Genomic DNA, 24,573 nt, shown 5'->3' on the forward strand with positions numbered 1-24,573 from the left:
TTTGCTTCTCATTTCTTTTCTTTTGTTTTGTTTATGTTTTGCATTATTAATTACAGTGGCTATGACTTCTGTTGTTTTGTTTTTGCAAAAAATGGAAAATGTGCTGAAACTGTATTTTTTTTTTTTTTGGTAAACAAAATAGAAAATTCATTCAAATTTTAGTAGTTAACTGCACAAAGTTGCTAACGCATTTTATACAATTGCCATTTTTATTTTGGTAACAGTTCGAGCAGCTTTTATTTTTAACAGTCAGCACGATCTCTGTTAAAGAGAGCTCGCTCAGCGTCGCCTAACAGCTCTGTTAGCGCAATGTTGTTGCTTAACATTGGTTCGTCGCTTGTTAGTTAAAGGATTAGGAGTTGCTGCTGTTGCTACTGCTGCTGCTGCTGTTACTGTAATGTTATTACGAACGCCTTTAATACTAGCTCGTGTTGTTGCTGTTTCAATGAGTAGAGAGGAGGCGCTGCTGCTGTTGTTGTTGCTGCTGATGCTGGTGGGCAATCAGGATGACGGCAGCTGTTTGGCAACAATGACACCGGGACGACATTGCTTGAGAGATGTTGTTATGGTAACTGGATGACTGCCGCTGCTCAAATGATGACTCGTGCCACCGGATGACGACGTCGCATTGCTTGTCTGCACTTTGAAAATGGCTGTGGGCGTAACGGTCGCACTGCAGCTGCCCATATCCTTGGCCGCCTTGGCCGTTATAATCACCTGCTTGTTGCCCTTCAGCTGCAGAAATGGACGCAGTTCGGCGAGTGCCGCATGCTGTTTACCCGTTGTCAATGCCAATGGTGCATCCTGTGCCAATCGATGTACCCCACCTCCTCCTCCGCCTGCATGATTCGTGGCTATCAATTGATGATGCGACTGCTGTTGATGATGCTGCTGCTGCTGGTGCTGTTGTTGTTGCTGGTGGTGGTGGTGCTGCTGCTGCTGATGGTGTTGCTGTTGTTGGTAATGCTGCTGCAGTTTGTGCTGCTGATCGCCATCCGCAAACAGATGATCACCCTCCAGATGGCGTATGGCCTCCACAATTGTTTCGAGATTTTGGCGGGAACGTGTAAATACCGCCGTGCCACTGCTAATCATCGTAGGCTGATCCAGTTTCTCCGTCTTGACCTTGACAATTTTCTCATTGATCCGCTCCACCTCAACTTTGGGCGTGGCCTTAATTGCCGCCTGCAATATGGGCGTGCTCATGCCCTCGGCATAGGCTTTGGCAATCGCATTCACATTCACCTCATTCTCCGATTCTGTCGAGCTATTCGACGATAGTATAACCTCCTCATGCACCTGATCCTCGGTTATTATCTCCGCTGCTGCATCCGATTCCAGTTCCTCAATGCTGGAACAGACAACCACCTGCTGTTGTCCGGTCATCTCGTCGATTTCCACATAGGAGACGGTGCCACCCAAATCCTCCAGCTCCTCGGCACGCACAAAGTTGTCCGTGTGCTCGATAACCTCGCGTGGAATGTAGGCGCTGTTGCCGCTGTTTGCCGCTGCTGCGACAGCGGTACCGGGTGGCGCTGTGGCAACACTGTAGAGTTGTCGCTTAATCATTTGCAGCTCATCCTCAAGTAAACGCCTCAGACTGCGTTCCTTCTCCAGCTGCTTCTTCATCTCAAGCATCTCCTTGGCGGCAATAATGCTCGCATTGCTCAATTTTGTGACTGCGGCCGCTGTCGCTGCCACGCCCCCTTGGCCGCCCGACAACAGGGTCATCGGTTCGGGGGACATTGAGCCCAGACCTTCGTCGGAGCTGTCGCTGATCGTTTGCATATTGATGACGTTGTCCGTCAACTTGCGCTTCTTAATTGCCACAGCACTTGTACCGCTGTTGTTGTTGTTGCCACTGTTGTTGTTGTTGCTCGATTCGTTGACATTGCTGTTGTTGTCACCTCCATTTGCCCCATGTTCGCCCACTTGACGCTTCAGTTCGCTATTCTGTGTCAGCATCTGTGTCTTCTGATTCTCCAGATCCACAATATATTGAAACGTCTGTTGCAGTATAGCCGCCTGAAAAAGAAGAAGACAAACGATGTTGATGATCAGCAAAGCAAATTGACTCTAAAGAAAAATTTATTTGGAAATTTTTAAATTAATTTTCGCCAATTTTAATTTGCGAATTTATACGACAGCTTAACCCTCAGAGACCTACTTTGAAAATAATAAACAGAAATAATTCAAATAATTTCCGTCAAAAGCTTTTTAGCAGGAACAGTTATCAATGATTATTATGTTTTTTTTTTTTCAATTGAAAAAATCATTCACTCCTAGTGACTTTAAAAAAACGTGATATATTTGTATATTTTCTTTAAGGGTGCAATTTCACAGTGATCTTAAGATTTATGATTTTTAATATTTTACTCATGAAATAATCATTATTTTTTATCAAAAAAAAAAAAAAACTTAAGAAATAATCATTATTTTATAGTAACAATAAGTAAAATAATAAAATTCATAGTATAATGATTATTTCTTGAGTATTATAATAAAACTTTAATGATTACAGTCCTTGCTTTTTAGAACTTAAAAGCGTTTGCAAATAATAAGCTGTATTTATAAGCAACAGTCAAAAAATATTTCAATATGCATTACTTATTTAGTTACTGTGGTTAAGTGTCTTAAAACACGTTTATGTGTTTAAGGGTTAACTCGGTTAAATTTATATCAAGCTCGATATATACACCGATTTTAAGGCACTTTACATGTTATGGTGAAGCTTGCTTTTTACAATTTGGTTTAAATCGTTTTAGCTTTCAGAATAAACGCTTATCGCTTTGAAATTAATTACAAATTCAAATTCAAATTCCAGGAAAATGTCAACTTAAAATTGATTGAAAACTAAATTTTCAAGAATTGAAGGAGACCCCGACTATAAGTATTCCCATTACATACTTTTAGGCGCTTACATTTTTCAACAACTTTAAATAAATAATAGCCATTACTGCCGTTTTACTCAACCGATCTTGTTGCGATTAAAAACGATGATAGATTAAAAACGTAGATAACATTAATTTCAGAAAGAAAAAAAAACTAATTTCTTCAAAACTGTGGCTGTTTACGCTGATTAAAAATATACACACGTATGTACTTTATAGGGTCGGAAATGCCTCCTTCTTCCTGTTACGAATACAATATACCCTTTTGATTTTTATTTTTTTTTTATTTAACTTATTATTATTACTTATTTTTGAAGTAACGGGTATAAAAACTAGACATATTTGTTTTAAATATATACCATATAGTACATTTTTAAAAGTCAAAACCATTTTAGTAAGCTCAGGTTTAGCTGCCTTATAAACTTGATAAATGACCAAGCTCTAATTTGCAAATCTTTTAATTTAGTTTATCGCATAAACACAGCAGCACACATACATATGTGTGTACAGATGTACATATGTATACATATAACACTGTGTATTATATCTTAAAAAAAAAAAAAAACAACATCAGGGGGCTAAACAATGAAACTCATTCAAAAGACGCCACAGAGACGCAAAGAACGCCAAGCAGAGCAGCATAATTGCCAAATAGCAAGCGAGAGCGAGAGAGCTTTGATAATTACCGCAAATGAATGCACGCACACACACACAGAATTATACATGCATAAGTAAATAAGTAAGTGGTTGTGCTGTTGTTTTTGCTGTTCTTCTTGTGCTGCCATTTGCATTGGCAGTGAAGAGTGTGGTTATAGTAAATAGTGTAGTAAGCCTGTTGATTTTGATGTTGCTCTTGTTCTTGTTGTTATGCTGTGTTGTGTTTGGTGTTGTGACGCCGTCTTGACAAAAAGGTGAAGGAACTTGTGTCCTTCAAAATGCGCGCGTTGTCGACACAAACAACACATATGTACACATACATACACACATATAAAAATACATGTCTCAGCATACTTGTATGTGTATGTGAGTTCGAGTGTATGCAAAAGTTGTTTATGCATTTCTGCTCCGATTTCGAATGAAAATTTGCGTGGGCCACGCATAACGGTGAAAAGTTGCATAGAAAGCAACCACATCACCAATGCCAGCAACATCAAAAGTGTAGGCGAGAGTATCCAACAAAAACAAAAACAGTATGCACATACAAAAAAAAAAAAGTATGCAAAAATAATGTTGACAACTCTGGCAACACCCAAGCAAAGAATGTGCATGCAGCTGTAGGTAGAGCAGAGCCAAGACAGAGAGAGAGACTGCAGGCGCAGCAGAGAGAGAGAAGAGGGAGGCTGGAGCTAAAGTTGAAGCTGTGGTTCGCGGTTGCAGCAAACGCCGAAGCCGCATCATGCCAAAGGAATGCGAAACTCTGTAGAAATTCTTTAGCTTTAGCTTTGATTAAAAAATAATAAATCTCTGTTGTGGTTCGTCATGTTGTTGTTGCTGCAGCAGCCATAAAACTTGTTTCACATTTTCTGGTCGCCGCTTGTTGTCGGAGGTCATTACTACAACAACTGTGTAGTACTCAACGCCGGCAACGTCTACACACACACACACTAGCACACACAGCTGCTACACTCTCTCTCTCTCTCCTTCTGCTGTCCACCCGCTCTCACTAAGTGCACAGCTGTCTGGGCGGCCAATGTTGTTTTGATTTGATGGGGACACAGTAAAAACCGATTGAGAGATAGAGAGAGAAAGAGACGGGTAAATGTACTCGGTGTACAGTTTTCTCAGCTTTTTAGCTGTGATAAAAATCAGCGTTAACGTTGGCATCGTCATTGCAATGTCGCGCGCATATTTTATAAATACATACATTCATACATGTACATATGTATGTATATAATAATAGTAAGTTTTTCTATGTTAATTCATTCAATTCATTTTCGCTGTGCTCTCAAAGGCCGTTCATTGACTTTACAGACAGCAATTTGTTGTTTTTGGATTGCATTGGAAGCGTATGGGAAAATGACAAACGTTGGAAAGTCGCCCATTAAAATAAAATAAACATCATTACATCAATAAAATAAACCAAATTTATAAATTTACTTTCACAAAGTATAAATAACAAACTATATTTAAAATAAATCAATTCTGAATTTCCAATTGGAAATGTTAAAATAAATCGTTTCGTATTTTAAGCTTCTTATTGGATTATCCACATGAATCGATTCATACTTTCTTAATGGAATTACACACATCATATGGAGGCAGCTGTGTTGGCCGGCAATTCATGGCTTAGCTAATAAGAATATTTCGTCGTCAAATCTACGATGCAGTCAGAAAATGCCGGCAAAAATCTATACACAAATCGTCCCCAGCGAAAAACAGAAAAAAAAAAAACAAAAAGCAATAACAACAGACGACGCCACCAGAGGCTACAGCTGTACTACAAACACTCACATACATATGTACACACGTATAACAAATGCATGCATACAATGCTATTCATTCGTCTGTTGGTGTGAGTGTAAACAAAAAGCCGATCAAACGCGCGCGCGAGACACTCGTTGTTGTTCCAACAAGAATCCCAGCCAACGCGTTCGAGCAACCAACCCAATCCAACCAGCCAACCAACCAACAAGCAAAGCAGCGCTGCACAGGCAGGCAGCGTTTTTGCGGCGACTGTACTTTTTTCCAACACACACGGTGACGGGCCGCATACGAAAATACACCACCAAGCGCAGGCATCACAGCAGCAGCAACAGTTCCAATACGAAAAGTTTTTCAATATTCGCCGGCGTTTCGTAGTGAGCGTCGTCACAAATGTTGCTAGAGTAGTGCTGCTGTGCTCTCTTGTACTCACACACATAAACAGCGTCTGGTAAGAGCGAGAGAGTGAGAGCGTAGCTTCGTTAAGTTTCATTACCAGTTTGTTTCGCTTGAAACGGAAATAGCACAACAAGCAGTAGCAGCAGTGGCGAAAAAACATGTGGATTCAAGCTTTTTTTCAGCTTTCGGTGACGCTACTTGCTCGTTCGCACACGAGCGCTCGCTCTCAATCTCACTATTTAGGCGTCAACGTAAACACGTGTGTGATGGTTCTCTTAAGCTTCCAGTTGCTTCCAATAAAAATTGGAAATGTCTGTTCTCTCTCTCGCTCCCTCTCTCACCAGCAGCAGCAGGCAGTAGCAATACGAAACGCGTGTATTCATGTATGCAGCAGCGAGTCAGCTGCTGCTGCTTGCCGTCTGTGTTTCTATAAATGGCGCGTCTGACGACGTCGGCCTGTTTCTGTTTCTTTGGCCCTACACTACAATTTTTGATTAAATAAAATGCATAAAAATAGCAAAATACTTGCAATGAGCGCGCCAACTGCTGATTCGTCATCAGCTGAGTTGGCAGCTCTGCGTGAGTACAAAAACATAACATGTATTTGTATGTGTTGCATGTATGCGTGTGAACAGTCAGCGGGCGCACCCGGGCCACCCAAAAGCACAACAACAAGCTGCTGTCAGTCTGTATGTCTATCTGTCAGTGGGCGGGGCAACCACCGAAAATGCATGAAGATCTCAACTGTAATTGTAACGCTTTCCCCTCCCCTTGGGAGCTTTCTGGGCTACGTGCGTGCACGCATGTTTTACCCGCAGCATGAAATTAGTACATGACTAGTAAAAGTACACAAACTATACAAAAATCAATCTATTTACAAAACTTTAGTTTTCTTTTGTTTTTTGTATGTACATACATATTTACATATCTATTATTTGTATTTTGCTTTATAGATATACGATATATTTTAAAATATATATGTACATATTATGTATCAACATATACGATACATAATTATAAATACATATCTATCAACGTTTCTACTACTACATAGATGTCTTATCATCCATTCAATTGCATTTGCTTTTAGTCTCCTATTGCGTCGCACGTTTTGTTGGCGGCAAACAATTAGCGTTCTGTTTGTTCTCGCTGCTTATCTTCTCTGCTGGCAGCGACGACAGGTGTGAGTATGAGTGTGTGTGTGTGTGAGTGTCAATGAGAGAGTACGAGAGAATGAGGGTGACTTCTGACTGAAACTGCTCTCCTTGTTGAGAGTGGCGTATAGTAAAAAAAATAACAAGTCAGCTGACATTAAATTTGTAGTTTCTATTGCTGATGTTTTGTGGATCTTTTTCTTCTTCACGGTGTTTGTCATTTTCTTAAGCAAACAAAAAGCGCGTGTTCTGCGGCTGCTGCGGTTCATTAGCATTTTTCATAGCGTCGAGCTTTTGCATGCCAAATGATTTTTTGCTAAAATTAGCAAATACACACACACATGCTGGTATAAATATATGTATGTATGTCTTAGTGATCATATAAATTTACGAACATAACGGAATTTGAGAATTTGCAGCTTCAGCTCATTTTTCACACATTTCGCTGTTTTTTTTTTTTTTTTTGGCAATATACACATTTGTTTATTTGTATGTGTGTGTGTTTGTATATGCGCACAAAAAATAAAAACAGCTGCGGCTGCCAAACGCTGCCGGCATTGACGTAGTATATACAAATACATTCATATGCAAAAGCATCCACATGTCTTTTGGTTCGCTCGCACTCGCTCTTTCGCACTCAGCTGGTTGAGTGGGCGCCTAACATGTGTTTTCTACACACTCGCACTCAAACAATCGAATCGAACCGAACCGAAGCTGTAATAAAAGCTGCTGCTCGTGAGTTGCTTGGCAAACGATAATCGGTGACAACATCGCCAAAGAGGAAAAGAGACAAAGAGAGAAAGGCAAGCAGCAGGCCGCAATTGCAACAATTTAATACTATTGACATATAAACGAAAATTGTACTCAATATGCACACATACTTGACATTAGCCGTTCAAAATGCGATTCCTTAAATTTCCCAAAAATGTCGTCATCGAAAAATACGAACCACTAGGCAAGGTCATTTGGGGTACTCATATGTACATACAGTAAGTCTCGAAAGTGTTTTGACGTAATATAAATTCACAGATTTGTTTTATATTTTTAAAAATTGGTTAAATTCGAAGAAAATGTATTCTTATTTTTCTTATTCCTGATTTGATTTGATTTTCTTGACCAACTGTATGTAAATATGTACTACTTATGTATAAAGAAGAACACAGCTGTCAGGTCTGGCAGTGTTCAAAATATTTAAATATAAATATTTATTTTTTTTTTGTGCCAAATGTATTTTGCGTTTTTAGCTAATTTTTAACGAGTCGGCGGCGCCGTAGCAGCTGCTTTTGCTTGGCTGACTCAGTCAATAAAACACACACACATATGAACATATAGTACATTTCTCTGAATGTGCATGTACATACATTTTCACATACATCTGTACCTTGAGATTTTACTTATTTCATCCAACCCAATTTAATTAAAACACGTGCTGTGCTCTCTTCTTTCACATTCGTCTCAAAAAAAGAAGCTCTTTAGCAGTTAACATGAAATGCAATCCTGTGTTGCTGAGAGCGAGAATCTTCATATGTACAGTGGCGCACAGCTTATTTGATCTACTGCATTATTAGCAATGTTTGTTTTTATGGCTTAATTTATATACGATTTATGTATATTGAAAGTAAAATATAAATATTTAAAGTTTAAAATGATCTCCTTCCCATAAAAAGATAAATTTATTTTTAATTTGTTGTACTTAAGAGTTGTGGGTCAAATAAGCTGAAAGCCACTGTATGCATACACCAGCGTTGCCCCAGGGCAGCAGTTTAAAAGTCTTGAAACTGGTATTGTTGTTGTTGTTGGTCTCGTCGTCACTCGCGCTTTCAGCGGCATCATTAAAAATCCATTACAAAAGGTCACTAAAACGTTGAACCAAAAGCAAGAACAACACCATTCAAGCCAACCAACAACAATGGGAACAACAACAACATGGCATGCTTTACATACATACATACATACGAAAGCTCATGGTCAACGAAAGCATTTAATTAGCATACGAAAAAAGAACAAAAATTGTTACACACACATGCACACGAGATAGGTTGAAAGTGTGGCTGAAATCCATTTGAATTTGAATAGAAAGAAGCAGCAGGAAAATGAGAAACAACAACAACATCAAATGCGATGAAAGCACAAACAAAGCGTGAGCATCACAAAAAAAAAATAACACAAACAACAAACGTATTTTTAATGCCGGCAGTTGTCAAATTCCAATGCAACAACAACGACAATAATTATTCTTATTCGACGTCAACGTTGACGCTGACCCTCAAATACATGCACAAACATACAACAACATTAACAGCAGATCAGCTGATCGAATTTCATGCCTACATTCATACATTCGTTCATACCGATAAAATTAAGCAAAAGCAACAAAGAGCGCGAAGCGTCTCGTATTTATTTTGATACGCGTGTGTGTGTTTGTGCTTACATGCATACGTGAGTGTGAGTATTCACACCCAAGACAGCTGTTTTAATTAACCCAAATAAAAGAAAAACAACACAGGCGTCGTGTCGCGACGCTGCATTTGTTATAAAAATATAATTTACAACAACAAAACGTTAAATTGCAGTGCAAAATTAAATAAAAATGCGGGCGGTAAACGCGACTGTCAGCAAAAGCAATTGCTTTCAAACTTTGCACTAGTGATGGGACTAGACTCGAATTTAAATCATTTTTTATTTATAAATTACAATAAAAAAATAAATTAAAAATGAGTACTTTAACTGTTGGAAAAAATATATATTGTTTTTCTTTTTTTATTTAAATTTTTATATTATTTCTTATTGATTGACTATGATTTTAAAAGTATTAAAAAAATGCAATACTTTTAATTGAACTTGGCTTGAACAAATTTGTGAAGTTTTATTTGATCAAAACACTTACTTCACTACCTGTATGTAATTACAATTTGCGACTTTTATCGATTAAAATCGTTAAGAAATACTATAGTAGCGAATCACGAAAAATTCAAAATTTTCCAGCTCTAATACAAAGCTTTGTCAACTGTGATTGGCAGTTGTTTTTGTTGAAACGACGCAATTGGGAAAGCTGAGCTTTTGCCGGTCAACCTTGTTATTGCTTGACCAGCTGAGCCGTCGCCATGTTCAGTCTCCCTCTCTCTCAGACTCTGCCTGAGTCTATGTACTATGTACATATGTTTGTATAAATGTGTGTGTGTGTGTGTAAATTGCGCAGCAAAAATGCCGGTTGCCTCTTTTTGTGTACTAAATCAAAAGAAATATTGTATGTATTTATTTATTGTTGTTTCCTTACTCAGTATTTCTCATTGTTATTTCACATTATACATTTGTACTTGGCTTATACTAATAATGCTAATATCAGCTGTTGTTGATTCATTGATGCAATTTGCAAACAAATCGAGAATAGAGACAGAGAAAAGAACGGAACGGAACTAACATCTTAATGTGGAATTCATAGACCGCCTTTCCCATATGACGCTATTAATGGCTTTTTTGCAGTTGCAGTTGCCGTCAAAGTCGCAGTTGGAGTCTCTTCTTTACCATTGATAAAAAAAGCACCGTTATAACGCAACAGAGTCATTAAATCCGGCGAGACAGCATTCCATGTAATCAGCAGCAGCAGCAGCAGCAGCAACATCAACAACAACAGCAACGAGGTAGCTAGCCGAAAGCTCTGCTTGAAAAAGCGCCTGCAATTGACAAAGTGACGGCGACGATCTTTAAGCGCCGCCGCCGCTGCCGCTGCCAGACGACGACGCGACGTCCGCCAACGACCGACCGACATTTTTGCACACACACACACACATACAGTCACACTTGTCTGCCTTGCTGACTGTCCGTGTGTGTGCAAAGAAAACCCACAAAGTAATTGATCCATTGCACTTGTGCTTTGCTAGGCCGCCTGCTTGCCTTGCAGCTTTCTCTCGGTTTTTTTTTTTTGCGCTCTCTGCTCTTCATAATTGCATTCTTTTTGCCTGCGAAAGTTTCAGCACTTGACACTCTCCGATAAGTTATCGCTTTGTGGCACTTTGCAGCAGTCAGTTTGCGACACCCACAACTAAAAGCAACAGTGTTGTCAACTTTTAAAAAGTTCGCCTAATTTTGGGGAGGAAAGGAAAATAAAAACAAAAAATCCGCCAAAATAAAGTTTCTATTATGTTTATTAACTATGTATGTATTTTCCTAGTATCCAACATCCTCTTGAGCTGAGCATAAAATTATGCCCAAAAACACTTATTATGATTTTTATTAACATATAAAATAAATGTACAACAATATCCAATATCCTCTTGAAGTTGATCATAAAAGTATGATGGCAAATCCTCTTTTATTATGCTTGAGACTAATCCTGATCATAGTATAAAAAATAAACTACCCATAAGTTTAAATATATTTCGGTAAGGCGAAAAATAGCAAAACACATTACAGTTTTGCTATTTTTCTGCTTTTGCAGTTCTGGCCACACTGAAAGCACACAAACACATAAAGTAATTAAGCAAAGCGCTCAGACATGTGCTTTTAATTAAACTAGGAAAGAAAATGTGAAAATATTTGGGGTTGGGGCTATAAAATAATTTCAAGTTACGAAGGCAGCTGCATTAATTGCATTTTGTGGCCAAAGATAATGTCACACATTTGTAGCATGCACCATTCTGTGGAATTTTAGGGGGACGAGGAGCGCTTCCTGTCATAGTAAAATTGCAAACAGAGCAAGAGAGAGAGAGAGAGAGAGATAGAGAGAACTTTACTACGAAACACAGCAAATTGAAAGTACAGCTACACTCAATGCGCCATATACAACTCGTAAACTGTATATATAACAGTATATAACGAATCTGACATAACAGTAAGGCTATGTACATATACATACGTATTCCGGGTGTTGGCGCATTACGGACAGCTGCTGGGCTGCAATCCCGCGCAAAGGTTGCCCGATGCCAATGGCCTAGTGCACTGCCACCCTTCCTCCCCCACCCACCCTATCCCTTGCCACACCTTTTTGTGGCCATAATCGAGCTAAAAGGAAGACGAGCCGGGCCAACGACAACATGAATAACCATGCTCATTGCGCAGCTGCCACATAGAAAGCTGAACGCCCAATTCCGTGTTGAAAGTTAGGGGAGTCTTCCTCTCCTCTGCCTCCCCCACCTTCACATCCATTCTCAACATGCTTCCATTCTCTGCCGCCTGTCACTTTCCAGTCAGAAATAGTCGTCATCGGGCCAAAACAGCTGCCTACCAGGCGCCAGGCAGCCGACATTTCGTTTCATTTCATTTTGGCAACAAAATGGCATTGAAACAGTTTTCAAATCCTCATCCCACCCCACCCTCAGCATTTAATGTGGAGAGCGTTGCTCGCAGCTGTGCCAGCGGTGTGGGGGAGGATTATTTCGGGCTTGGCCAAAAAGTTATAGCCACAATATTTTGGCTTGAGTCTGTGCGCGGACGTTCAACGTCGTTTTTAGTCTTCCTAGTCTTGAGTACTACAACCCTGAGAAAAGGAACCTAGCGCCATAGTTATCTTTGATTAGCCTTCACTTCGTTGTCATCCAGTGTTGTGGTATGCTGACATTTCTTGCAGTGTTGCTCATATACGTTTTTCCCGATAGACAATTGGAAGTAAGTTACTTTCAGCCCTTCAATACATCAAAATGGACAGATATTTAAGAGGAATTTTCTACCTACTTGTTCCCTGATATTTTTGGAAAAACTTAAAACTCTTATTATAAAACTCTTTTATTTGGATAAATAATAGTCACCATCTTTTTAATCATTATTTGCTCCCATTCAAAGGAAAACCTATTTGGACCCTTATAATATCCTTTTTTTTTTTTTTTTTTTTTTTTTTTTAAGATTTTTTAGTCGGCTTGTGCTATTTCTGTGGCGAGTAGTTTTGGCATCACTGATTCCCTGGATTCACTTTTCGACTGTTTCCAACTGTAGAGGATTGTCGGGCGCTTTTGGCGCGCACTGGAAGTCCGCGAGACTTTGGATCGATATTTTTGGAGCTAGCAAACGTTAATTGTGTGTAGAGAGTCTGAATAGATATGAAACAAAAAATTCCAGTTGTGTGCTTGATTTTCTCTAGAGAGTGTGTGTGTGGATGGATGGGGTGGGATTGTGTAGAATTGCCGCTCTCCATCAATATTTTCCAAACGTTTGGCACTTTAATGTAGGTTAGTTCAACAACAAAACGGGGCAAAACTGTACGCAGCAATTGCACTTTTGCACTTGGGCGCCACCTAGCGCACACACAAGTTCAACGACCCGCCTCAATGAGTAAATCACAGACTACTTGGCATAGTCGCCCACTCGCAACTGTTATACATAACAGTTATATACCCCTCCCAATCAGACAGACATATGTACATACGTTTATATGAAAGAGCTGTTATGTATTTGTGTGTGTGTTTTTGAGCATAACTGTCAATGGCTTAGTCTCGCTACTTTCTGCAGTGTTGCATTTTTTATATTTTTTTATTCGCACTTTTGTGTCAACGGAAAGCTCCGATTGTATGCGTGTGTGTGAGTGCGTTTGAGTGTGTATGTGTGAGTTGCATTCATTCGTCGTGCGACCTGATTCCGATTCCATTCGTTGTCGTCGCCGTCGTCAGTTTGTTTTCATTTTAGGCCTAGTCTCTCCTCACCCCCTGAACCGTTTTTAAGCATAGCTAGAAAAAGAGTTGCCAAAGGTAAGGGATAGGCTTAGGCCAAGTTGTTGGTCAAGCAGATATTGGCATCTTGCTCGCACACTAAACTACTACACTACTACACTGTTTACTACGTGTGATAAACGTTGCATAGAGAAGAACACAACAACAAGAAAAAGGCGAAAGAAAAATCCATAAACTACTTGCATGGCAAAAGGCAGAGTAAGCTAACCCACCCACCCACTACCTCGCTGTCATTCTCTCTCTTCACTCTCTCACTTTGCTCTTTCTTAAATTCGTCATGGCTGCTATACGCCCATTATGTCATTCATCACAGCACAGTGTTGCCGTCGACTTCGACGTTTACTGTTTCGCTTCTTCTTTTTCTTTCCCTCCTTGTTGTTGTTGCTTCCCTTTTGCGTGTGTCGTAAAGTAACGTACTCGTATTTTTAATATTTGCCCGTTTTTCTTCCTGTTTACATTGTAATTTTGTTGCCTCTTGCCTCTTTTACTCTCTTACTTCTTCTTTCTATTGACACATGAGCTGTCATTTTGCTGTTGTTTTATGCTGTGACTTTTGATGACTTTTTTCTTCTTCTCTATTTTGCATGCTTCTCTTTGTTGTGTTTGTCTTTGATTTATGTTTTGAAGCAAACGAAGTTTAGTTGCGCTTGACATTTTTCAATTTGCAATAAATAAAGCACAACAGCAATAAAGGACTGCAGCGATCGCACGATAAACATAAATCTCGATAAGTCAACAGTGTTGCAAAATGCGCTCATTTTCGGCCCTTGCCAGTTGTCAAAAGAGAATGTCTAGGAACAGACACATAAATAACAGCTTTAACAACTACAATAATAATAATAATGCAAAAGAAAGTATGCACACAAAATGAATCTTTTTTAATATGACATCTTGTTGATTTACAGCCGTCTGCTGCTTAGCCAAAGCTCTCTCACACACACACACATACATACTCCCACTCAAGATGGCGACGCACAGCAGCCGCTTTTTGTCCGTCGACAAATCGATGTTTGTCTCAAGGTGAAAAATACCATAAATACACATAAAACACGAATGCGTATACATATATGCAAAAATACTTCAAAAAAGGCCTAAAACAGTAATAACGACAACAACAACAACGACAACAAGCGACTACGACGCCAAAAAGGTTGCCATATCAACGAGACTTGTAAAGGGACCTTCATGTGTCAAGAGGCAAAGAAAGGCGCGCTGCTCTCGTCGCCGCTGGCGTGCAGCCTAAAAGCATACACACGCACACCCGCACAAAAGCACAACAACAACAGTGTTGCCAGATTTTCATGTGAAAATATAGCCAATTTGATTATTAAAAAGTTAGATAAAAATAGATAACAGAATTATGAAACGTAGTAATTAACGCTTATCCTAACGTTTTAACCTTAAGATTATTCTATTAAATAAATAAATAATTATTGCAATGTTCAAATACAATCTAAAATAGCTTTTAACGATTTTAGTAACATATTCATATCTGATTAATATTCCTTAATTATTGCTTTACATATTTTCAATAAAATATTGCAGTTCCTCAATTATACTATTATATTTTGTTTGCCCTACAAATATTGTCTACAGCGAATTTATTTTTTGTAATACATTGATCAAAAAAGTTGTTAACAAATTGTTAAAAATTGCCAGATTTATTTAGATAAAAGCATTTCCTCTCTTTCTCTGTCCTCTTTCTAGCTGTTTCAATCAGGGAATAACACCGTAACCGGTATCGGAACCGTTAACCGAAACTAACCGTTTCATTTTTAGTACCGGAACTGAAACCGATACGGTTGTGTTAAAATTGCTCAGTCAATCGGAATGCCGTTTTGATCAAGGTTTGGCCTCTATATTCATTCTGTATTAAAATTTTGTTCGTTTTAAATTTTTTTATTATTTTTCGACAATCGAAGCTATGGTTCTTTGTTGATGGTAAGGGTCCCCCCTTTGAAATTTGGAAAAATCAAAATTTTGAATCTCAAGTTTTTACTTTTAATCAGCTCCTTATAACGTAATTAGTATTAAAATACACTTTTAACTTGATTCGGAGGCCTTTTATTTTCGTTGAAAAAATCATGTCAAAATTAGGAAATATTTTGACTTGTAAAGTTGCTAGGTCAGAGGTTTGAGCAACTTCGAACTATCATAGCTTTAGCAAAACTTTACAGATTTTCAAGCGGAATGTCATTTTGATCATGGTATCTCTATATTTATTCTGTATTTAAATTTAATAAATGCGTTAAAAAAATTTTATTCGTCTGGATCTAGATATGTATTTACTTCGATGTCATAATGTTTCAAAGTTGATTTGGTTTACCGTTACGTACCGGTACTAATACCGAAACCGAAAGAATAAAACTGAAACAGAACCTCTTACCAAAATAGTTGTTTCGGAACGTACCGGAACCGAAACCAAAACGTTAATTGGTTTCGGTTTGATTCTTTGGTTTGAATTATAAACAGCCAAACCTAGCTACAAAACAGCTAAAACGGCAGCACTACAAAAATTTTGGAAAGTTTTAGCAAAACGACTGCAGCAGCGTCAGTGTCAGTAAATGAGAGTGAGAGCGGCAATTAACTTGAACGTTTCTGTTGTTTTTGTTCTTATGGTAATGTAATTGAAGTTGCGTGCTCAGTGACTTGTGAATTGAGCGAGGTGTTGAGGCGTTAATGGTCAACCAATACACACGTAAATACCACTTGGTACATGTGTTTGTGTGTGGGCATGTAATCTATGCAATCCAATTAGTACTCACTTCTAATGCAACTCAAACAATATTCGTTCTCTTTGGTTTTTATTCTTATTGTTGATTTGTTCTGTTGCTGAGAGCCAGAGAGAGCATGTTAATTAGCAGTTATATGTAATCCGCTCTCAATGACAATGACTTTATGTTATTTAACATTACATATTTTAATATCTCATTCTAATCCTTAACATTAATCTGTATCTTATTCTACAAAATGATGTGACACTTACCTTGCTCAACTTTTCGCCCTCGTGTCGCGGCAAGAGAGAACGTAAACTCTGAAAACCGGCATTGATGCTCTGCATGCGTCGACGCTCATTGCTATTGGCGATTTCACGTCTCATACGCTTTTCGGTGTCTAGAATGGGTTTACCGTTCGGCGAGCTACCCCCATCCCCTAATATATCTCCTCCGCCGTCCTGCCCTCCGCCTTTTGTTGTATTCGATCCGCTCATATTCGATTGACGACGCTGCGAGCTTGTTGTAACCTGATGCGACGGCTCGGTGGTATACTCAATGTGATAGGTATTTTCTCCGCCTGAATCTTCCAGTTGTAATCTGTAAAGAAATAAGAATTTTATTAAAAACATCATAATAATAGTGGGACATGTTGAATATTTATAGCACAAAATGCAATTAACTTTTACACACACACCCACACACACACGCACACAATGGCGTTGAAAAATTCATTCATTCATTCATAAATTTACAATTCCATTCCATTCAGTTTTAGTTTAGCACCAGCACTAGCACACACACACACACACAGCGCAACGCTTGACGTCGCGTCGCAGCAGCAGCGCTGCCTGTAGTCAAAGCATCAATACAACGAAAAATGTACAAATAATAACAATGCAGCAACAACATAAAAATCAACATGTCGGCAAGTCGGAGAGTGAGAGCAAGTGCGAGAGTAAGAGAATGAGAGAGCTGAGCACAGCTTACAACTCTCAGCTGTCAAATATGGCCATTTTTTTGTTGTTGTATGTTATTATTGTGACTCTTGGATTAAAGTCGAATTTATGCTTCACAGCAAATAGCATAAGAACTTCAAACCGGTTTTAGAACAACAATACTGAAAATAATTTTCACATACATAGGTATGCACCGTCCAGGCCAGAAACATATGTATGAATGTATGAGAGCGTCTGTGTAAAGTTGCAACACTGCATTCCAGCAACAATACAAGGCAGCGGCGGCGGCAACAACAACAGAACGCTGTTAAAGACAACGACATCGATAGAAAATCTTAGACATCGTCTAGTTGCATTGGTTTATTTTTAGCAACATACCATTACCATCTATAACAAAGGTCGTTCTCCGCAGCATGTATTTGTTGTGGATGCTATACCCTGTACCGTGTGCTGCAAGTGGGTATATACTGGGTATTATCAGACAGCATGTTTTCAAATTCATTAAATGTTTAACAAATAATATTATTTAAATTGTACATTTAATTTATAGAGTATCTTCGAGTCGCTTACACCCAATTAATTCTACAGTTTTCTACGAGTTGTTGCCAAAGTTGGCTAAGCGGATGTTGCTGCACTTGCTGCTGCTGTTATTATTGTTGTTGCCGCTGCTCTGGAATTTCTATGTATATGCCAACAAAATGGTAAAAGCCACAAAAGCTCTAGCATACATTAAAGTTGAACGAAGCTGCAGTCAAAAGCAAATACAAATACACAAACCTTTTAATACATGTGAATTTGTTGTTATGATAACATGCAAGCAACAGCTGTTGAGCTTAATTAACAGACGGTAGCTGATAAAAATAGCGATCATGTTAAATATACAGCAGCAGTTAAGTATCAGCTGTTAACAAGAGTTACAATCAGAGTGACCATTCCAGAGTGTTAATTTAATAGCTGTTAGGGCAAAAACTACAGAGATTGGCGAAGTGATGGCAAAAATAATAATATTTTCATTTGGTTTTATTTGAAATTGCAGTTAAATTTGTAGTACGCATTTTTCTGCAACAAGAGAGAACACATGACACACAACAGCTGCTGCTGCTGTCGCTACTGCTGCCCGGGGGCCGACTCTGCTGCTGCCCCAAAGTTCAATGTAGTTCATTGGCCACTTTTCGCTAACCGACACACACACACACTCACAGACAGACACAGACACACAAAAATACACAAACCTAAACAAAACAGACAAAGCCGAAGTCACGAGTGCCGACGAGTTGATGTTGCTGTTTCTGCTGCTGCTGCTGCAACTTGCACATAAATCGTATGCATTTGTATGTATCGTTTATATGTGGTATGTATGTATATGTCTTGTGTGTGTGGTGTACAAGTGTATGTATGTACGTTTATTGGGTCAACGCTTACGTCACCATTTTTGCCTGGAATTTGTCGGCAACAATTTTGCCGATTGCAGGTGGAGCCGCATTAATTTTTAATTCATAAAGATAAACACGAATTATGTAATCAAAGGAGGACTAAACATGTACTACAGTTAGTCAAATAATTGCTTTGACAATGAAATTAGTTATGAATAAAAATAGTTGCCTATGGTTCTAAGCGATAAATTAATAAATAATAAGATCTATTGGCTCCAACTATTTTTATAAATAAAAAAAATAAAATAAAATACAAATACTTGATTTTTTTTGAGTCACAACAACTACTTTAGAAACCGTAAGAATAGATATTATAGTAATCTTGTTTATGTCAAATATTTTTATTTTAGTTTTATAATAGAATAATTAAATAAAAAAGTAGATAAGTATTTTAGTTGACAATATAATACAAATCCTTACTTTTCCGGTTTCTTTCGAGAAATCCCTGACCCAAGTAATACTTATTGTTTATGATATTACCTTGTACCAATACCCACACTAACAAATATTAATCTGATTGGGTTTTCTGGATTCCCCAGATGTAATTCTTAATTTTTTTCGTTTCAATTCATAATTTTTATTTAATATTAATTTTAATTGTTAATTCTTAATATAATTTGTAGTCTTATTTGCAATATCTTAATTTTTTTCCGACAGCATTTAGTCGTGTATTAATAAATAAATAAGTACTTTTAAGTTGACAATTATTTCACATAATGATAATTTTTTTTATTTGCTTAAGCACTCGTATTTTATTAAAATCGTTTAGTTCAATGAGTTTTCCAAGATAAGAAGCTAGTACAATATAAAAATTGTGTCAGGTCGATTGCTTGGTTTGTTTACATTAGCTGTAGATACTTTCGTTTATTGTATCTACAAGTTTTTGACGCCTAATAAACAATGTAGCGTATTCAATTAATATAAAATATGAAATTAAATATATAAAATATGAAATTTTTTCTGTTTTTACATTTAGATATCTTCAATTATAGAAAACACCCTGTAGTTACCACACTTTATAGGGTAGCAGGTTTCACCCATTTTTTTTTTCCAAGATTTTCACATTAATATTCCATTGTTGATGCAGCAGCAACTTCTCTTTATCCTTATTTTATTTGGTCACACTTTTATGATCGTCATAATGTTGATGAGGGTAAATGAGAGGGGGAGAAGTACTAAACAGTTGTTGCACTAAAAGTCGAACGTCGAAGTATGTTTTATGCCCAGTCACGTACTTAATATATATACACACATATACACAGACATATTTATGCGTACATACATAGTTGCAAATAAAGGCCGAACTAAAGCGTAGTAAATGCTAAAAAGGTAGTAGAAGAAGCAGCAAAATGGCAAAATGCGCAATAAACTTTGCCAATTGCGTAATGTGCAGCCAATGACAGCAACAATAACAAACGAGCAACAAAGTAGCATAAACAAATGAAAAAGTTTAGAATAGTTCCCCTCCCCCACATCACTCACTAAAAGTGTCGGCCTTTTGGCGCCACATTTGCAATAAAAATATAAACAGAGAACAGACAGAAAAACGCCGTTGCAATTTCAATGGACAAAGAGAGAGAGAGAGAGAGTCAAGTGTACGAGAGGGTATGACACATAACGGTTACATAAGCACACATGCTCTCGCGTGAGGTAATCCGAGATGAATATGCGAGGGAGGGGGAGGGGCGGGAGAGAAGTAGTCTTTGCATGTTGCTCAACAAATGTGCGTGTGACAAAAACAACAGCTGTTGAGTATGTTAGTGAGTGTAAGTGTTGTTCTATGTATTTTTATACATAAATACATATGTATGTATGCTTGTGTCACAGCTGATGTGCTGCCTCCCAAATTAGAGAAGACCACAAACAAATAAACGTTTCCGTTTAGTCGTTTTTAAATTTGCAAATTAAAATTTAAAAAAAGCATGTGTTTTTCATCAACAAACCCAACACAAAACTAATGCCGCTTCTTCTCTTCTCCTCTCTCTCGCTCATTCACCCACTCTCACTCTCGGAAAGACGCGCAGGTTGCCCATAATAAAAATACCGCATGCAAAAACGCAGTGGAAATTGAAACACAAAGCGAAACGCTTGACATGTGAAACAGCCATCGCCCAAAAATTTGCGCAGCAGCTTTTTATCTTTTTCTACATGTGTGTGTGTGTGTGTGTATTGTTTTCTTATTGGCATTTTTTTTTTCGCAAATTTATGCCTCACCTTACACACACACATACTTTTATTTTCGATAGTGTGAGATGCGTCGGCGTTGACAGTGGCAGTTTGTGTATACTTTTTTTTCAATGAAATGTGTGTAGTAGTAGTAAAAAGCGATGTTTGTGGCGGCATCTGTACTTTTGCAAAATTCCCCTTACTAAGCTCACACTTCCACACACACACACACACTCACACTCTTTTTCTCTTTCGCTCTTTGACTCGCAGCAGCGATGCATGGGTAAGGAGCAACAAGCTTTTGAGTGCAATGCAAACATACTCACTCACTCACACACGAGGCCTATGTACTTTGCCAACTGGGGAGCAAGAATGTGTAATTGAATAAAGAAAACAACAAAAACTGCATGCAATCTACACACACACATTGATCCATAAGTGCTCCACTATGAGCGAACTGACGACGCCGCAGTCGCAGTCGCAGCAAAGCGTTGATGCCTTCCAGTGTGTGGGGAAAACGGAAATGACGCCACATGAACGCACACAATGTCATATACAATGTGAGAGCATGTGCAACTCTTTGGAGACTTTTAGCCAAGGCACTTGCCGGGCAGCTGTTGTTACAAAAAGGCGCATTTCGGAATTGCTTTTTTTATTATTATTATATTTTGTTATTGGTAGTCTAAAATTTTATACACATACATGGGCATATTTCGAAATTACACCCACCACCCAACCTCTCAAATTGCAATTTCTATGATTACAGTATAAAGAGAAAACCTGTCAGCTGTTTTGCAGAATTACACGATTTACAGTGTTGATAAAGTAAATAAAAACCTTTGCCATGCAGTTATACAATATAAACATATGGGAAATGTGACTGCCTTATTGATAAGGTAACTCACATATACACAAACACTTTCACAAGCACAAACACACACACACATACGAGGGCAAAACCTTGAGTTTCACAGCTGCCTAGAGAGAGAGAGAGAGAGGGTAAAGGGAGAGTGGACGATTGGTCTCTTTAACGGCAGAAACAGGCTGCTGGCTCTCTACTTGTGTGTATGTGTGTGTGTACGCGAACATATGCTGGGGCTGCTGTTCGAAAAAGCAGCAAAAGAAAAAGCAACCGCAACAAAGAGGCGAATGATAACGCACACTCGACAATGTCGATGTTGTCGGTCGTATGACGTGTGACCAAAAAACCATATGATTTTGATAAAAGGGCCGGCGCAACTTTCGCCAACAACAAACAGAAAATAGTACGAAACTATTCGCTAATAATCAACAACGGAACAAAGCAAATAATAAATAACAACAACAAACAGTAAACTGTACATTTCTGCTCTCTCTCTCTCTCTGACCCCATCATACATACACACCCACACATATATACTCTTTCTTTCATCTGTGTCTACAGTGAGAGCGTGTGATTCGCTCGCTCGCTCAGGTAGCACGTCAGCCATATGATGATTATAGAAATAATACCGGTACAGCTGATTTGCTCGCAACTAGCAAGAAGTCGCTGTTGATTAGACAGCGTGCCATGATAAGCAACAGACGGCTACAGCGGCAGCGCAGTTGTTTGTTATTGAGTGAGAGTTACAGCTGGGCGTTAGAGAGCGCAGAAGATCGCAATTCAAATACAGGAACAACTGCATACAGTGGCTGTCAACTTATTTGATCCACCACTTATACATATTACAAATTTGAAATTTATTCTATTTTTATTAAATAAATTTATCTTTTGCTGGAAACATTGAATAAACTACATTTAAACGCAGAGTTGTTTCATAATTTTCAATTTAACCCAAATACATTTTTTTTATGTATTATATATGAATTAAGCATAATTTATGTATAACAAATAAAAAATATAATTTAATTGAAATTCTGCTGCATATGCAATATTTTGGACGCCAGTGTAGCCGAGCGCTGTCCAAATCAATTTGAGAAAACAGCCGTTTTTCAAATATGGCGAGCGTAAAACGTAAAAACAACAAAGTGAACACAGCGGCGGTAAAAGAAGAGTAGGAGCAGACAAAAAGTAGCGTCACCTTTTTCCAGCGAGACAGTGGTACAAATACGAAACGGGCAGAATACACGGGAATGGTTTGGAAATGGAATGGAATGTCTGACATACGTTTTCCATATGTATGTGCGTGTGTGTGTTGCGTCTCTGCTTTAATGCATAGGTGGTGGTGTTTTTATGCCGCGTTTGTTTTGTGCGGCAAAACAGGCGGCAAAATTATACGTTTTCTTCTTTCGTTTTATCCTTCTGATTGCAAGCAAGTTTCAAGAGAGAGAGAGACAGCAAATAATCGATAATTTGCGTTTGTGATAAAACAGAAAAGTGCAACCTTAGCAAGCACTGATTGTTTATTTTATTTAAAACGATAAGAGTAAACAAAAATAAAGGTAGTGCGATATGCGTTTACATTTATTTGGCACTTACTGTAACTCTTCATCCAATTCCTCGGCGCTGTTGTATTCGGCGTTTTCCAAAATCACTTCCTCCGTTTTGATGGGCAGCGATAAAGAAGACATTTTTTATATATATTGTGTGTGTTTGTTGTTGTTGTCGCAAATTGCGCGCACTCAATTTCCAATTTTAAATTCCTTTTTTTTTTTTTTAAAAACAGGACACGTGTTTTTGTTTTTTCACTTCCACTCTCTTCTGTGCTCTGCTTTGGTTTTGCAAATTATTTATTTTGCTTAGTGTTTGTTCAATGCTTTTGTTTTACTTCGGTCTTCTCGCACAACACACACATTTACACACGCGAAATCGATCGTTGACTTTGTTTTACTATGTGTGTGTTTCGTTTTGTCGTCGTCAGCTGGTTTTCTGTCTGCTTCTTTTGCTGCCTTCAGCTGCTTTTGTGTTTAGCGGCAAATTGTCAGGCAGAAACAAACACAGACAGCGCATTCACACTAACGCGTACACACACACACAAACACGCTCACTCTCTCAAACACACACAATCGTATAAAACAGCAGGCGGCGCGCTGTTAAAAAAATTCACCGCGACGGCGTTGTCGATGATGTTGTGGTTGTTGTTGTTGCTGCTGAAAAGCACAAACACTAGAAGTTTTCACAAACTTGTACAATATATTTTTGCTGTTGATTTTGTTATTGTTGTTTTTGCAATTTTATTTTGCTTTGGCATATACACATACACACATATACACTGATAGATATATAAGCAAAATGGTTGCACTGTACGTAGACCGCGTTTTTACTCAAAGCGTCCGCGACACACGTCTGCTCGGTTCAAAAATTCAACGCAAAATAACAGCTGTTAAAGTGAGTCAATGTGGCCGAATTAACAGTCGACAAATATACCAAATAATGCAGGGGTTGATAAACAAAAGAAAAACGCTAACAGCAACATTTGTTTTGAATTAAAGACTTATTTTAAATAGTTTGATCATTGCATTTATTATATTTCATTATAATAGACTTAAATTACTCATTAATAAATATTTATGAATGTTTACTACCTTAATGGACTCAATTAGTGTGAATAAACTAATGTAGTTCATGTTCTTGCCATTGCATTGAGTTATTTCTTATACATTTTTATTTGTGGCAGGTAAAACAGGGCTATAAAATTCAAATTCTTGAGCGTAAGTTTCTCTGTGTGACCATTAGCTTGAAAAACGTAAATGAAAATACTGACACTGTTATACGGGTTTGCTGTTAATTAACTACACATATCTCTTAGCCTGTTACTTAACAGAGATAAAGAGAGGGCTTGGTGTTAACAAACTGCG

General features: G+C 38.1%; 1 protein-coding gene across 1 annotated transcript; it reads right to left on the minus strand.

Moving 5' to 3' along the window:
* Window positions 1-24,085, minus strand: LOC117782123 (probable E3 ubiquitin-protein ligase bre1). The gene is made up of 3 exons (XM_034619093.1): window positions 23,255-24,085; window positions 16,511-16,838; window positions 1-2,025 (listed from the first exon to the last, which is right to left on the minus strand). Exons 1-3 carry the CDS (start codon window positions 23,344-23,346, stop codon window positions 502-504), a joined length of 1,944 nt encoding a protein of 647 aa, XP_034474984.1. The 5' UTR covers window positions 23,347-24,085; the 3' UTR covers window positions 1-501.
* Window positions 24,086-24,573: the final 488 nt, after the last annotated feature.

This window comes from Drosophila innubila, assembly GCF_004354385.1.
Source record: "Drosophila innubila isolate TH190305 chromosome 2L unlocalized genomic scaffold, UK_Dinn_1.0 4_B_2L, whole genome shotgun sequence".
In the NCBI taxonomy this organism is placed as follows: Eukaryota; Metazoa; Arthropoda; class Insecta; order Diptera; family Drosophilidae; genus Drosophila; species Drosophila innubila.